Source organism: Pezoporus wallicus, unplaced genomic scaffold, assembly GCF_028554395.1.
Source record: "Pezoporus wallicus isolate ANWC-B61680 ecotype Strahan unplaced genomic scaffold, APGP_CSIRO_Pwel_v1 contig_4046, whole genome shotgun sequence".
NCBI classification, from domain to species: Eukaryota; Metazoa; Chordata; class Aves; order Psittaciformes; family Psittacidae; genus Pezoporus; species Pezoporus wallicus.
The window spans coordinates 160,756-177,248 of NW_026638285.1; the positions used below are offsets into that span (position 1 = coordinate 160,756).

General features: G+C 42.6%; 1 protein-coding gene across 6 annotated transcripts in view; it reads left to right on the top strand.

The window, feature by feature from the left end:
* Positions 1-11,654, top strand: part of CRAMP1 (cramped chromatin regulator homolog 1) — a 48,035-nt gene extending 36,381 nt beyond the window's left edge. For all 6 annotated transcript variants that reach the window (XM_057410282.1, XM_057410277.1, XM_057410279.1 and 3 more), the window contains exons 13-21: positions 27-101; positions 2,118-2,199; positions 2,904-3,008; positions 3,960-4,135; positions 4,712-4,792; positions 6,125-6,359; positions 6,658-6,822; positions 7,448-7,593; positions 9,824-11,654. In XM_057410282.1, coding sequence (XP_057266265.1) covers positions 27-101; positions 2,118-2,199; positions 2,904-3,008; positions 3,960-4,135; positions 4,712-4,792; positions 6,125-6,359; positions 6,658-6,822; positions 7,448-7,593; positions 9,824-9,979 — 1,221 coding nt within the window. In that variant the 3' untranslated portion in view covers positions 9,980-11,654. The remainder of the gene's footprint in view (positions 1-26; positions 102-2,117; positions 2,200-2,903; positions 3,009-3,959; positions 4,136-4,711; positions 4,793-6,124; positions 6,360-6,657; positions 6,823-7,447; positions 7,594-9,823) is intronic.
* The last annotated feature ends 4,839 nt before the right edge of the window (positions 11,655-16,493 follow it).

The window sequence follows — 16,493 nt, forward strand, 5'->3', positions numbered from 1 at the left end:
CTAATGCATCTTCTGTTCTTGTCCAGATGCAGTCAGACTTCTTCTTGCCAAAGCCAAGGAAATTACGGAACAGACACTTGCGGAAGCCATTAGTAGTACAGGTCAGAGCAGTTTGCAAAGTGTGAAATACCTGGTTTGCTTTCTGAAGAGGTATCATTAAGGCTATAATGATTTGCATCTAATTGCAATAAAAAACCTGACCTTCTGTCATGCATGCACTGGAAAAGTGAAGCTGAACATATAAAGCAGTTCAGTTAACAGTACATGCCTGTATTGTTAACCAGGTGTGTTATATTCCCTATGTGAGGAATGTCAACAACAGTAGTAGTCCAGTGCATGAAGCAGTTTGTTAAAAATAAAAAAATCCCCTCCTGTGAAGGCAGGTTCTGCTGTTTGGGCCTGGTCCTGGTGCACAAGCAGTGTGTTCATCTCGAGCTGCCAGTTGGGGCTATCACAACAAGATCTTCCCTGAGATAGCTTTTCCTGCTCACTGGTGGCTGTTAACTGGGGTGGATATAAACCTCTGTAGTGAAATAAAGCACAACACTATTTGAAAGAACAGTGATTTCTGCAACAAAAATGGGACTTGCAAGATGATGTGTGGAAGAAATAGCCTGATGTCATGGAACTTTGTTAGGCAGGTGTTAACCTCCTTTAAGACTGCTCTGATAACCCAGTGAAAAGGCACATGCTGTAGAGAAACCACAGGCAGGTGGAGAGCATACAAGAAATCTAAAACCAAAATAATGGAAACTTGTTTGAGGGAAACAAAGTTACCAAATGTCAGTATGCCCTGTTGCCTTTTCTGCTCTGTGTGGTAGTAGAAGGCCTAGAAATGACATATGTACTGGGTTTTTGGTTCTGAGACATTCTGGGCTATGCAATTCCATTTGCTTTAGGAGTCCCAAGTACACACAGCTGCCTTGTTAATTTACACTTAGACTGTCGTGAGACAGGTTAGTTTTACCCTACTGATGATGTGTTGTTGCAATAGTAATCCTGCTCAGTATGAGAGGAACCGCAGGTTCAGACCCCTGGTGCGTGTGCTTGGCTGAGGAACCACTGGCGCGAGGCTACCAGCTGCGGGCTTATGACTGAATGCTTCTAAGAGCCCGCCTAGACACTTGTTATGCTATTGCATCATCGGTCGCTCGTGATTGACTCGGGAGATGACAGTCTTGTTCAGAATGCATGGGTAAAGGGCTTTCCGAATCTTCGTTAGCAAAGTCAGGCCTTCCTCACAGGAGAAGGAGAACTCCTATCTTCAGACCCGGGCTGATGGAGTTTGTCTAGCCTTGTATGGTCTTCCATCAAAGAGAAGGAGACTCTTACAAAACCTATGACCTGTGGATTTTGCTGTCACCGTCCTAGCTAACTAGGCCGTGGCAGTTAAACTTCAGGTTTAAAGGGTGGGGCCAGTTCTGCACAATCTGTGCTTCACCTAAAAAATCCACTGCGCAGCCTGGAAGGGCTTACTCTCACTTGTCTCTATGGACGGGCGACGGTCTAAACGGTATGACAAGGTGCATAGGAAGCTGCAGATCCAACGCTGCATGTGGGTGGACCAGCGCATGGGTAGCTCAAATTGGCTCGGGAGTTGACAGTCGTGGTTGGACACTTCCTGATTGCCTAAGCAGCCTTTTTTCCAATCAGATTTGATATCCCACTTGCCCTTGGTCATTGTGCTTGTAGTAAGTGTGGTTAAAGCCCTTCCCAAATCTTCACTCGCGAAGCCAAGCCAACAATTGTAATGGAAGATCAGTTTGCACACAGGCTGGATCCCATCCTTAAGATCACTGCTGTAGTTCTGCAAGGGATTTGAAAATTACTGCAAGTATAAACAGAAAGGAACATGGTTCTGTTAAGCATTTCTCTAAGAATTGGCCATGTGGAATATTTTTCTTACAGTAGTTTACAGGGAAAATGCATGACTCCTATCTGTAATTTCTTTCTCAAGATTACACAGACCTTATTGTTGTGTCTGTTACGTGATAGTCATGCCATGTAAATACTGTGCTTATTCTGGAAGGTATCATGAGCTTTTGTGCTTTAGAAGATGAGCTTTACCCTCTGCTCTGCGTTTAAATGCATTCTGGTGTATTGTTTCTCTCATGCAGAGAACGCTGCTGCCCAGGCCATCTGGAAATCCGTCCCAGCATGTCTGTTCCTTTTCAATCTTATCCAACTCATCCATTACAGGTGAGTCTCTGCATATCTCCTCTCAAATTTTATGCTCTCAAGAGGTGGCCTGTAAGTGTTTCTTAAAACTGCATAAAGGAATAACTTCTGAAAAGAGAACAATATCCTTTCAAAACCACAGTCATTTACCAGTGTTTGAGTCACTTCCTGGATGGTGGGATTGTTCTCTTGGATGATTCTAAAGCAAGTCATGATTATGATGGAAATTTTTTTCTTTCTTTTCCCAGTATTGAAAGTAGGGAATAGTAAGGAGTTCTTTACAAAGAGGCAAAATTTTGGAATAAATTCATTAGATAAGTTGTTCAGGGTTTTTTTTTTCCTGTAGGGTGTGATGATTTGTCTAGATTTTATTATGACCTTTTTCTAATACCTGAGGATACCATTTAAGTTTCAGACTGTATAACTAATACACTGCCCATTTGTCCTTTCCTGCTTATACACTCTTGAGTACAATGGTAGTATGGGTGATCTCAGCTTAAATCTCAAAGTCAACATGAGTCTTTAAAGGTTGTCTTCATTGTACATAAGGAGTGTAGCTGGTTAGCTTTCATTACTATTTCAAGTCTGTTTCCTTATCTCCGCTACTTGCCTTCCCGGAACTTGCTACTGCTTGGAATTTGTTTGCTTTCATTGAACTGTGTTGTACTCTGCTTTAAAGATGTTGGATTTCATTTGCTTGAGAGGTATTTAATTCTTCACCCTAGGGAGAGGTTCATTTCGGCCAATCCAGTCCTCACTGACGAAAGCTGCTGTTTCCCGTCCAATCGTGCCCAAAGTTCTTCCAACACAGGCCACCAATCATCTGTCCAGTAAGTCATTTCTGGACAAGACAAGAGTCAATGGTCTGTTGAGAGCTGTGTAGTGTTTTCTGTAGCCTAGGTAAAATCAGTGCCTTTGGGAGTTACCAGAAGAGGGCTGTGTTAATGAGATCTTGCCTCTTGTGGCTTTGTGTGACTGCAGGAAAGGAGCAGTTGGTGGTGAGGCAGTCTGAACTCTGCTCCTCTGCTGTGTCTGAGGTGCAGGCAAAGCATGCGCTCAGCGTTTGTGACCAGAGTTGAGCTCTTTTGTGATGTTTTGTTGTAAGAAAAGGGGTTGTGACATATTTGAAAGAAACTTACAAACTGCTAATCTGCTAATATGGGATTATGAATTCTAGAAGAAAAAAAACCTCTTTATGTACCCCAAGCAAATGTCTGGCAGCAAAAGAATGGGTCCCCCAATTAGGATAATTAGTGAGGTGAAAGCAGTGACTGCCTCTGTGTTTTACTTAGAGGATTCCCTGTGATGGGAAAGCATTCAGGGCCTTTAAGTGGCTTTTTAAAAGATCTGAGTGAGGTTGATCCTTCAACAAGGTAAGTTTTTTACATTGAGTCTAAACAGTTGCTAGAGGCAAGTACCAAAATAAGGCTGTGTTGGGGTTAGAGCCCCCTAGTAAACTGTAGGAAATTTCTAGAAATTGCATAACCAGGTACTTTGCAGTCAAAGAAAAAAATTGCAGGAAAGGGCAGGGGTTGACAGCTGGGATGTTTCTCTGAACTGGTCTGAAGTACCTGGTAATTGTGGTGATGGAATGGGGCAGAAGAATTAACTTTAGGTGGAAGAAATACTACACTTTGAAGAGTTACAACTGGTACTACTGGTCAGATAATGACCATTTTAGCTTTTTGCATATGTTAAGTTTTTTGACTCTGAGTCACAACAGAGTCATTGCCTGAAGAAAAGCCTTGTAATGGGATTTTTGCTTTTTTGTTTCACAAAAGGTGCTATTGACTTGGCAGCTAAAAGTGCTGGTATTATTCCTGGGAGCCCTGTGCCTGTCCTGGATGCGGATGGTTTGTCAGGTGTGTCTCCGCTGTCATCAGACAGAGTGACCACAGTGGTAACAGTGCAGGAGTCAGCAGGGCAGCAGAACAGAGGCTCCATCACCACAGTGGAGGTCAGTCTCAAGTGTGCTTTTTACAGTAGTTCAGTGTCTTCCATTGTGTAAAACAAAAAAAAAAAAAGCCATGTTACTAATGACTGTTCAGTGAGCTTTCTCCTGGAGCTTGCTGTTAGACACTTGGATCATAGCAAAGCCAACCCAAATTGTATAATGTGTATTTTGGGGTTGAGGGATCAAATTGAACATTGAACAACATTGAACAGATTTCTGTCTGACCCAGTGGCTTTCAGCTGTGAGACTGTTGAAATTGTCCATCCAGAAACATGGGTTTGAAAAGAAAGAATAGCATTTCAGTAGACAGTAATTCAGGAGGGAATTTTGGGGAAAATCTGGACTTCCAGGTGTGTACTAGGAATGTAAACTCTGATTTCTCCTTGCCCATTCTGAGACCCAGATACATGTTGGTCCATCGTCATTTTCTCAGGGAGTTGCTGGATAGTTTTGAAAGGCACAGTATGTTAAAAGAGCACGCAGAAACAGTGATAGGCATGTGTCTCTCACCTCCCCAGCTATATTTGCAGCATTTTATGTAAATGATTGTCACTCACATGTTTTCTGTTGTGCTTCCAGGGCTCAGGCCCCGGGTGTCGGGTTCCATTCATCAGCCTACCTGCACGGCAGGAGCAGGAGGCAGTTCCTGATGGCTTCCAGGTAGAGTATGTGTTGAAAGAACAGTCGTGTGAAACGGGTAATGTTCTGAAGACACCACTGGTATGGGTAGCTAAAACCCCTGGTTCGGAGGTAATGGTATATACCATTGGTACTGTTTTGTGGGATTTGAAATCTTCAGCATCTGAAGAAATTTGAAGAAAGAAATTTTGGAAAGCTGCTTAAATTCATGTGGCTACTGTTCTCTAAAAATGCAAAGCAAAGCTGACAGTCCTTGTCCTTTTGAAGGTCAAGCAGGTTTTATGTATGTCCTTATACAGTGGTGTAATTGCCCTGCTGTATTGTACATAGGTATTTTCTACATCACAAAGTAAGTTTTCTGCAGGTAGAAATCCTCCTGCTTGTATGTTGCTGAAGGAGGAACATTAAGACTAAAAGTACGATTGTGTGATCCTCATCAGAATTTCACTTTTTTTTTTATGCTGGATCCATAAGGCATAGATACTTAAAGTAACTGTGGCAGCGCCTAAGTTGCAGGTGTTGTCATCCTATTGCCAATTCCTTCTCTGTTGGGGTCTAGGACCTTGTATTAGATACTTAAGCCTCAGAATATGGGCTTCTCTATTTTTTCAGTGGAAGCACTCTTCACCCTTCTTGTGACAAGTACATGTGAAAAAGGCCCAATTAATTTGATTTGAGAGTATAAAGCAGAGGAAGATTTTAATTACATTTTGATATAGTACAGATGCTAGGACATGAATCAACATTTATTTGTTGGTAATGGGGCCTTAGGTTCTGATTCTTGCTCTCAGGATTGCTTTGTATATACTGCATCAGAAGAGAAGCAGTTCTGTGGTGATGTACTAATAACGAGACTCATTAAAAAATGTCAGTTGAGCTTTGGGAAGGCTGTAAAGAGGAGTGATCTGGCTGTTCAAAATATTTATATACTCTTCAATCAGTTACAGGTTTTTTGCCTATACAAAGGCAAACTAGTACTTACTTCTCCAGAACTATCTTGTAGGTTCATCAAAACCGTGTTCATATTATTACACTTGTTTCTGTTATGTAGGCTGTATTAAAAATTCTTTGGAACAATACAGACCCTTGTTTTTTCCAATTATTTGGCAGAATATGGGATGAAGCATATTTGTTTAAGCTTATAGATATTTTTCATTAAAATAATTCAAATTTATCATACAAATAATATATTCCTAAAATTTTAGGATTGTTTGCTGGATTATTAGTCTTCTCCTTCCGCCCTCCTAAAAGTCAGATTATAATTTGATGTTTAGGAGCTAAACTGTTGCTTTTCAGGTGGATTTCCAAGTCCTTCATAGATTTATGAACAGTTAACTCTGTTGCTTGTAACAGGGCACATCAGTCCTTTCTCTGTCAGAACTGTCCAAGACTTCCCTCCAGAATGGTCTTTCCACCCCTCCACTTCCCTCATCAGAGGCTTCCAGTACCCGGCTCTCTCCTCCCAATGTTTCTGCTCTTTTGGATATTTCTCTGCCTGGACCACCTGAAGATGTGCTTTCTCAAGGAGAACCTGCCACTCAAATCAGTGACTCTATCATTGAAATAGCTATCAGCTCTGGTCAATACGGTAAGTCTGAACTCAGCTAAAGTCTTCCTATTAAATAATTCCCATGTCAGCATAAACTTTTTCAGGAAGCAGTTGGGGTTGTTTTTTTTTTTTTGGTTTGGGTTGTTTTTTTTTAATATCTGTTAGAAATAAAATTACGTGCCTAGCTTTTGGTTTGTAGCATATATAGGTGGTTTTCTTGTTGTTGTGGAGTTTTTGGGTTGGTTGTTGTTTTTTTCATTTCTGAACAGAAATTGATGCAGTGTCCTGTAATTTCACCACATTGACTGAATCAGTGATTCCTGATACTGGCTTACAGGTGAAGGTGTTTCTCTCTCTCCTGCAAAGCTGAATGGCAGTGACAGCTCCAAAAGTCTTCCGTCCCCATCAAGTAGTCCTCAGCAGAACTGGATTGCGTCCCCCAGCCATGATCCTCAGTGGTACCCCAATGACTCCACAGATTCCTCTCTCAGCAGCTTGTTTTGTAAGTGTCAGTGTGCAGAGAACTGCAACAAAACAGCTCTTCCCTTAAAAAAAAATGTATGTCATTGCTCATTAGAAGTGGATCCTTTGGAAAACTGTAAACCCTGTAGGATGTTAGTAGAACTCTTCCCTTACTTTTTGCTTTCATTTCAACAGTGTTGCCTTGAATACATTTTCTTCCTCTTTACAAGTCTGTTCCTGAAAGATCCTGTTGCTAGATTGGGGCCCATACCTTGAGACAAATAACTCCTTGACATTCGTAGTCTTTTTGGAGCCTGACTCATCAGTTAGGTTGAGACATTTTGGTTGTTCTGGCAGAATGAAAAGATGCCATTGGCTTTGCTATTGGAAAAAATAGGCTTTGTTCTGTGCTTGGTGAGCATAATCTCAAAGACATGATCACTGGGTTTGTTTGGAGTTTGGTTGGTGTGTTTTGTTAATTAATATTTAATGTGTCTCTGTACTCTTAGCAGCACACTGATGGTGTTCATGTTGGTAACATGCTTTTTAAGAGATAGAAGAAATAGATCTCTGTCCACCCATTTTCTACTTCCCTGTCATCCTCTTTATCCTGCAAATTGCAAACATTGGGTGCAGTGACTTAATGACATGCCTGTTCCTTATAGCGAGTTTCATCTCCCCTGAGAAGGGACGAAAAATGTTGCCAACCCCTGTTGGGACTGCCAGTGGCACCTCCTTACTGGGACCCAGCCTTCTGGATGGAAACTCACGGGACTCTTTTGTGTCACGGTCTCTAGCAGATGTAGCAGAGGTATGTCATCTAATTACAGGCAGCTATCTGCTTGCTTTTTTAGTGCAGTGTTATTGTGTATCATTCATCATTCCTTCCTGACAAGGCAAAGATGCTTTGACATCTGCACTTAAGCTTAGTAAAACAAGGTGACAGTCTAATGGAAAGATGTAAAATTACTTGGTGCAGTAGGTCCAGAAGGAAGAAGCAGGAAATGGCCAATACCAGTTTACCCGAGAGTATGGCAGAAGATCCTGTGCTGCTGGGTTATTTTCTCTGATGGTGGAATTATCCTCCTGTTCTGAAATCTTTTGAAGGGGTAGAGTGAAGATCAGCAGTTGTTAAGGCTTTGATACGCTTGAGGACAGAGCTCCCTTTCAAAGGGACAGACTGGAGAAATAAGCTGCAGGAACATAAAGGCATTCAGCAGAGACACATGCAAAAGGAGTAACCCCAATAGCAGTATAGGCTGGAGACTGTTTAAGAAACAGCTCTGCTAAGTGCATGAACATCTTGATAGACAGCAAGCTGAGTATGAGCCAGGATGTTCTGTGGCAGCTAGAAAGACCAACAGTGTTGTCGGCTGTTCTAACAGGAGCATAGCCAGTAGATTGAAGTAATGATAATCCCGCTTTACTCAACAGCTGAGAGACCATGTCTAGAATATTGTGACCAGTTTTGAGCACCTGATACAGGGAAGACATTGGTAAGCTGAAGTAAGCTCATTAATGAGGGCCACCAAGACAAGTAGGGGGCTGAAGCACCTGTCTGATAGGAAAGGCAGCTGATACTGAGCTTGTTCAACCTGGAGAAGGCTTCAGGGAAGTAGGGGCCGGGCTGCCTGCCAGTGCTTGTGTGGAAATCATCAAGAAGAAGTATACAGGCCCTTCAGAGTAGTGGTGCCATGTGGGAGGAACAAGCAAAAGCTGAGTTGAAAAAGATTCTGAGTATGTATAAAGAAAAGCTTTTTCACCCTGAGGACCACCAGACAGGGGAAGAGGTTGCCAAGAAGTGCTGAGCAGTGTCTGTCTTCAGAGCTCTTCAAGGCTAACATCAGTAAAGCCCTGAGTTAGCTTGTCTGTCCTTCTGGGTGACAGGACCTTGGGTGACCTTGCTTTGAGCAGGAGGTTGTACTAGAGACCTCTTCAGGTCCCTTCCAGTCTTAATTACCCCACAGTTTACAGTTGTTGACTCAGTGTAGTGTTATGTACATTGTACTTTATTATTATGTATTATGTACATTGTAGCTTTGGGGGGGCTTCCCCTGATGGAAGGAAAACGTCATTCCTCCATGGCTTTTTGTGTTTGGATAAGGAGGTTCTGTACAGACCTTGTAAGCAGAAGCTGCAGCAAGCCCATGCTGTTTTAACGTGCCCTTGGGAGCTTCAGACTCTGCACACAGCTCCACCTCCTGGCCTAAATACAGAGATTATGCTTACTTACTTGGTGGTGAGACTCTGTCAAGGAGTGTGCTAATTAAATGAATATATGATAATTTATTTGGTATGGATTTGACATGACATCACAGCCTTACAATCTGCCTTCAGAAGAAAATGGGTTAAGCCACCATTTTAGGCACACCAAAGCAGCTGTTGTGGCAGATGTAGGATTGCATAGGAGTCTTCAGAGGAAACAAGTGTAACCTAAAAATGGCTTTAATGATGGGAGCATTTTGAAAGGCCTTTTAGTAAGTGTCTTGCAGAGAATCAGGTTTTATTTACAAATCCTTAGAGGTTATCTATAAAGTAATAGAGGTAATATCTATAAAGTGCACCTTAATGCTGGATTAAGGATAAGCAGGTAAGGCCCACTGAGACGATAGGTTGGGTTTTTTTAGAGGCTTTCAGTTGTTCATGGACAAGAGCTATTCTCTTAACTCAGATAAAGTGAGATAAAAGTGTATCGTTCATATGAGGAGAGGCTGGGAATGAAGGTGAGGAAGCCACACTCAGGACAACAGCAGTCACAGATTGAAACATGAAATTCCATTTGAAAACAAGAAAACTTTATTAATGTGAGCATGTCAAACATGAAAACAGGTTGCCCAGAGAGGTTTTAGAATCTCCATTCATGGAGATAATTCAGCACCTGAATGGACAAGGTCCAGGGCAACCTGTTCTGGCTGACCCTACATAAGCAGAATGGTTGGACAAAATGATCTCAAGATGTCCCTTCTAACCTAAAATAGTGCTGTGGTGCTATGAAATTTCTACTGACATGTAGCTCTTGTTTTCTCTCATGTCTCTTGTAGGTGGTGGATTCCCAGCTGGCTTGCATGATGAATGAGAACAGCATAGATTACATATCTCGTTTTAATGACCTTGCCCAGGAACTCTCAATACCTGAGCCAACTCGCAGGGAAATTCTGTTTGATGGTGGTGCCCCAATTGGGGATCTCTCACAGTGAGTGTGTAAGACCAGCAGGCTGGTGTAGACTGTTCCCCTAATGTCAGAACTTGCAGCGCTGGATCATGGCAAGGGCAGGTTGTAGAGAAGCAACTGAGGTTCAGTTGTTCCTGTCCTGTGCGCTTCTTGCAAACAGAAGCATTGTCTTCAGAGGTGTGAAGAAGTATTTTCAAGTCCTAGAATGTGCAATATACTGGGAACAACAAAACATGGAACAGTATTACAGGAAATGGTGTGTCCCCTGCATCAGTGATATGAGATGGCAGCTTTCTGGGACAGTCCTGGACTTGTACTTCAGAATGGCCTAAGCAAGAAGCTCAAGGAGGGAATAGCATTGCCAGAAGCTCCACTACATGAATTATTTTTTGTGTTGTAATCAGAATACCATGATTTGGGATCCACATTTGAAGCTGTGGAAGATGAACGATGGGGTTGGGGATGGGAAACATTTTGCATTTTGACGTGTCCTGGTTGGCACTCTTTTTGTCAGTCAATCAAACTGAAGTTCCTTGCATTCTCTTCAAAGGAGCTGTGACTCTACAGTGCTTCTTTTTTATAGAGCAGTCTGTTTCTTTGGCTGTGTTTTGTTGTTGACCATTCCAGCAGGGCACATAGCTGCTTTCTTGGTTTGTAGGGGAGTTCTGGTTCACCCTTCTCCCAGACTGCATGGATCCTTGGGGAATTACCTCTATTTTTAAACCCCATTGCATGGCACAGTCGTCATTTTCATCATCCTGACTGCACTCGTGTTTTCCATCTTTGAGATTCTTCATCCCATTGCACAGTTCATCCCATGAGTGGGGGAGTGCTTTCTTGCTTTCTCTGAAGAATGGTTGCTTTTTCAATCAGGAAATACTGCAAAAGAGCCTACTGGAATCACTATGAAAGCCTTGTCGCAATTAGTCTTGGCTTTGCTGGAAATCTTTATATATTGCCATCTTCACAAAAACTGAGGATTTACTTGGGAGAGGAAATAGGAGAGAATATTATAATATGTAGAAACACATAATATGTTAACACTAAAGTTCTTGAGAACCATTTGTGTCTTGAAGAGGAGAGGTGTTCGTCCAAGCTTAATCCCTTAGTACTTCCTTACTTCCTCCTTGTTCTGTGAATTCCAGATGCTCTGTAGTACCTCAGGGCATCATTTTTCACTATAGTCACTCTCAGGCACTAGTGGATATGGTACTCCCTCTACTGAATCCCTATGCATTCAAGGTTTTAATATTGGAAAGACCCAAATCCTGATACCAGTCGGTTCAAAGGAATGTGAAGTTACTTTCTTGAGAGCTAGTTTTCCATCAGTTCTACCTTGACAACTCAGGAGACTTTCCCTGTTTCCTTTCCTATCAGTCATGAGATGTAATACTTTTATTGCACCCCTTTTTAAGCACTTGTCTGCTTCTCCAGTAAGAGGATATTCTTTGGCTATTTTAAGTAGCTCTGAACTGATCCAAGGGGCTAGTCATATATAAACCTCAACTTTCTATTATTAATAAATAAACAAAACTTCTCCATCTTGTAGGCTATTACCAGGAGTTCATTTTCCCAACTTGCACTGTACTTGGTGTATGTAGCTCTACCTGCCTTTAGCTACTTTTACAAGGCATTTGACAGGGCGTTTCTTCTTGTAACCCTGGTCATGATGCACTGATTGTATTTGCTGTTTTCCCAGTCACTTCATCCTGCTTTATGTCGATTATTTTTAACCACTCTATAGTTTACCTTATGCTTTCTGTCACTAAGAGAAAATGTAACACGCTTTTTGATGCACCTTTTTTGTGGCCCAGAACAACCTTCCTGATTTCACTCAAAAAGTAGTGACATTTGGATGACATTCCAGGATGCCATGTGTCAGGTTGCAGCTCTTTGACGTAGGAACCATACAGATGTGCAAAACAAGCATTAGAACAACTGAATGTGCCCAGCAGGGAGGCAAGCTTGTATTACTAGCAACAAAACAATCATGACTAGAAGAATGGAGAGTTTCCTACCTGTGGGCTAACTTCCTATTCTGACCACGTCATGTGTTACATTAAGTCCTGGCATTATTTCTCTTTCGTTATTCTTTCAGAGCCTTGTTAGAGAATTCTGATGAAATTATCAGGAAATCATGTAAACCTAAAATATAAAAGGTTGAAAGCTGTCAGAAAAATGAATGCTGGGGACGGTGTCGTTCTGAGCATTGACCCTTGGTATGGAGAGGATACCCGTGGGTCTCAGGAGTCACTCCCTCTAAAACTTTTAAGTTTTACTTTGAGTTGAGCTGTATTTTGGTGTGGTCTTTCCCAGATAGTTTCCTCTTGGGTTTGACTTCTTGCATGAGTAATGCTGATTATTCTGTATGCTGTACCTCAAAAAATCCTTTGGATTTGCAGGACAAAAGCAGAGGGCTCCTGCCGTGGCTGTGGATTACAGGACATGCAGGATATGTGATACATTCTAATCAAGTACTGTATAAAAGAACAAACCTGAACTCTTAAACTTCTAAACATGGAAAGAGCAGCCTGATGGTCTCCGGTGTGTTTAGATGGCTTGACAAACATTTTATGTTTACCCCTGCTGGTAATGGAGTGGATGTGATGCTAGGTTTGACTCCTTGGTTGCCTAGAACAAGTGCCAGTGTTGCTGCACTGACATGGCAGAGCACCCAGGACCCGTGACATCTTGACGTAACAGGGACCTGTCATGCTGCACTTCCTCAGCCCATTCCATTCCCATAGGGGAATAATAGAATAGCAGAATGAAGTCAGCAGAATGACTATTCTAATGGTGCCATGAGAGCAGAAAACTATAATGTTCTGAATGTTTGGAAGTAGACTTGGACCACCAAGTAATAATAAAGTGGAAATGACAGAGGTCAGTTCAGCACTCATAATTTTGTGGTTAGAAATGTTTGGCATCAGCCTCTTGAAAGTTGTCATTATGAAACAAAATTTGATTTCAGAGCTGTAACACTTCGTAAGCTCCAGTTCAGTCACAGAGCCCTTTCAGGACAAGGCTTACCAGGGGAAAAAAAATTGAAAATAACATAGATCATTGTGGTGATATTGAATCAATGCAGAATTTGTTGTCCCTGTTACTTGAAAGGTCACTTGAACACACCTCTGAATGCACCAGCTCTAGATTTTAGGTGGATGTGCTTTAAACAGTTCATGCCTAAAGCTGCTAAGTGAAAAATTAGTGGGTTGGGGTGTGTATACACACACACATATATATGCATGCTTGTGTGTGTATATTTATTTTTTGTAAAACACGGAACTTTCTCATTTTTACTTACTCAACCTCCCCAACAGAAGCAGTAAGATCCCTTTGTGTAACAATGCCAGCCCATCCTGCACACACATTCTGGCAGGTTACATGGACCCACATGCAATGGGTTTTGATGTAAATGTGACTTTGTCAGCTTAACAGCTCCTTGGGGCACTGTAGGGTGGTTAGAGAAGACAAATGGACACTAACAGCTTCCATTATCAATTGTTCCAAGCTCTCCCCGTGTGACTATGTATAATAAGGAAGTTCTGAGTCATTTAGCAAAGTGAATGGTGGAAAATGCAGAGTTTGTTGCCATCATGGTCTGGGTGACAAGCAGCACTACATCCTAGGTACTAGAGCTGCCCGTGTGTACGATGAGTTTTCTGCTGGGTGTTGCATACTGATTACCCCCACAATTCATTTTATCCTTTATCATTAAAGCTGCTAAGCATAGGAATACTAACTTTTTAATACAGCCTTGTTAAGCCTTTTTTTGATACCCCTCTCTATTTTGAAATGAAATTAAGTGGATTGGATCAAATTTAACCCATAAAGACATCTCATTTACTGACTTCACAGGTCCCAGAGTGGAAATTGAGTTGTATTTTGTTTTTAACAATCATACTTCGGATGCATTTATAACAAAAGTACTGCACTTTTTTTTTTTAACCTTTTCAAACCTTTGAATCTCTTAATTCCACAGCAGTTTGTAAATGTTGACTAAGTGAAACTTTTGCAAGCACTACAGCAATAAGTTATCATTAATTACTGAAACATGATAACTGCTTTAGAGCTTATGGTTCTGGCAGCAAAATTTAATGCTGTTTCTTTTAATAATAGTTAAGCCATATCATCTAAGGTTTCTGGCTTGAGATGTGAATTTGTTTTATAGATTATAAATATACCTATATAGTGTATGTATAAAGCAGAATGCCTGTCCTTACTGATTATTTTTTGTACCATATTGTAAATTATATTATTTATTCTTTACCAATTTTGGAAAAAGGTGGTTTTGTTATTTAATATAATATACAAAAGCTGTTAAACTTCCTCTGTTTAAATTTCCAATTCAACTTGTAAAGCTGTTTTTATTCTTGTGCATAAATACATACTAATACTTGATCTAACTTGCGTCCAGTGTGGTACTTGCTGTTTATGCCCTCTCAGATGTTTGTTTGTTTTTATTTAAACTTTATTTAAATATTAATGGCCAGGAAGAGGAGGGTGCTAAAAGTTTTTCCATAAGGCTAAGCCTCCCAAGGTGAAAGTGTGGTTTCAGTGAAATCGGACTTCCATTGACATCTCCCATCCCATCCTGCTTTTTACCATGGTGAGAGAAGGGGGGTGGGAGGGATGTTTGGCTTTTTTTTGCCTTCCCCCCCCCCCCCCCCCCAGTAGTGTCTGCTGACTATCACAAATGGATCAAACCAGAGGGCTGCCTGTCCTGTCTTCATCTATGGCCACCAGGATGAACAAGGGGAAGGAAGAAAAAAAAAAAAATACACTACCAATCAAAAAGGTACAATAAAAATGGTATTGTACATTTTGGGGTTGTTTTTTTTGTTTTTATTCTAGCATTTTTTTCCTTCACAGCTCCGGCTAAGCAGGCAGTATTCAGGCCATCATGCTGTGTATAACCACTATCATATAACCCTGCTCAGACTCAAGGCCCAGGTTTCCTTCCAAGCTGAATTATCCTGTGATCTGTGTCATTAACCAATTCTTTTTTTGTACACATTTAGGATTTTCATCTCTGCACTATCCAGTGGCAACTTTAGTTCAGTTTTGCATTGAAGAAGTGCAAGAGCATTTGTAAACTAGGTAAGAAATTAAAAGGATTTTTAAAATCTCAAAACCTTTTAACATTCTGCAATACTTCCTTTTCCCTCCCAAGAATGAGGACTCATCTCTACCACCTGGGTACTGAGAAAAACAGCACTGTAGGACCAAGCCTGAGCTCTTTCTGTGCAGCTTCTCACCCCTACCATGCTGGGCAGCCTGGCCACGCCCTTTGGGGAAGGAATTGTTCCTGATTTCCAGTCTAAAGTTCTCCTGGTGCAGTTACCTCTTGCCCTATCCCTTGTGCCTTGGGAGAAGAGACCAGCCACCTCCTGGCTCCATCCTCCTTTCAGGTACTTGTAGAGGCCAGTAAGACCCCTCCCCTGATCCTTCTCTTCTCCACACTAAACCCCCCAGTTCCCTCAGCCATTCCTCATCACACTTGTGCTCCAGACCCTCACCAGCTCCATTGCCCTTCTCTGGATGCACTCCAGCACCTCCATGTCTCTCTTGTACTGAGGGGCCCAGAACTGAACACAGGATTCGAGGTGCAGCCCTCGCCCTGGCCCTGCTTAGCCACACTATTGCTGATACAGGTCAGGATGCTGATGGCCATCTTGGCTGCCTGGGCATACACATGAAACAAACAAAGCAAGAAGTTGCAGTTAAAGTACCTATTTTTGGTGTGTTGCCTTGGGTAGTTTTGGGGGATTTTTTTTTTTTTTTATCCTTCAGTACTTGAACTATGGAAAGCTGTGGAGCCATAATTAAACCCTTCAGCTGTAAACGTTCACTTGTTATGTCCCTGTCACTGAACACCGTTTGGTTGCGCAGACAGTGCAGCGTGACTGCAGCAGCGCCTCCCCGCTTGGGCTGTTTGACAGCTGGCAGTTCATGGACAGCATCTCCCGGGACAGGGACTGCAGCGCTGGATTTTGAGGCTGAGATGGGCCACTCTCTGCTCAGACAGCGCTGGTGCGGGCCAGGGGCTCCCTGCACTCACGGTGCTGAAGCCATCTGCTTAGAGTTATCTCCGGGGTTATCCCTCACGACGCTCTTCCTCCCGGTTTCGGCTCTGCCCGCGAGCCCCGGCTGCGCCGGTCAGGTACGGACCGGACTGGGCACCCCTTAGCTGATAGAACCCTGCAGCCGAACTCAGCCTCACTCACCGTTGTCCTACCAGCTCCTTTAAATCCCGTCCCGCTGCTCGCCTTTTGCCTTCTCCCAGCCAATGGCTCTGCAATTCCGTGTGTTACGCCAGGCGTAGCCAATGGGAAGCGGAAAGGAGAAACGACGGCGCGATCCCTTTTCAAGCTTCCCTTCCTCTTTGGGGCTCACCGGACAGGCGGGATATCGAGAGGACGGACTGCGCGCGATAGGCTGTTCGACGTGATGGGCGGGTGGGGAAAGCCAATGGTAGGGCAGGGCGGGCCCGCCGGCGCTACCTGCGGTCCGAGGGGAGTGCCGCGCACGGGGTTGAG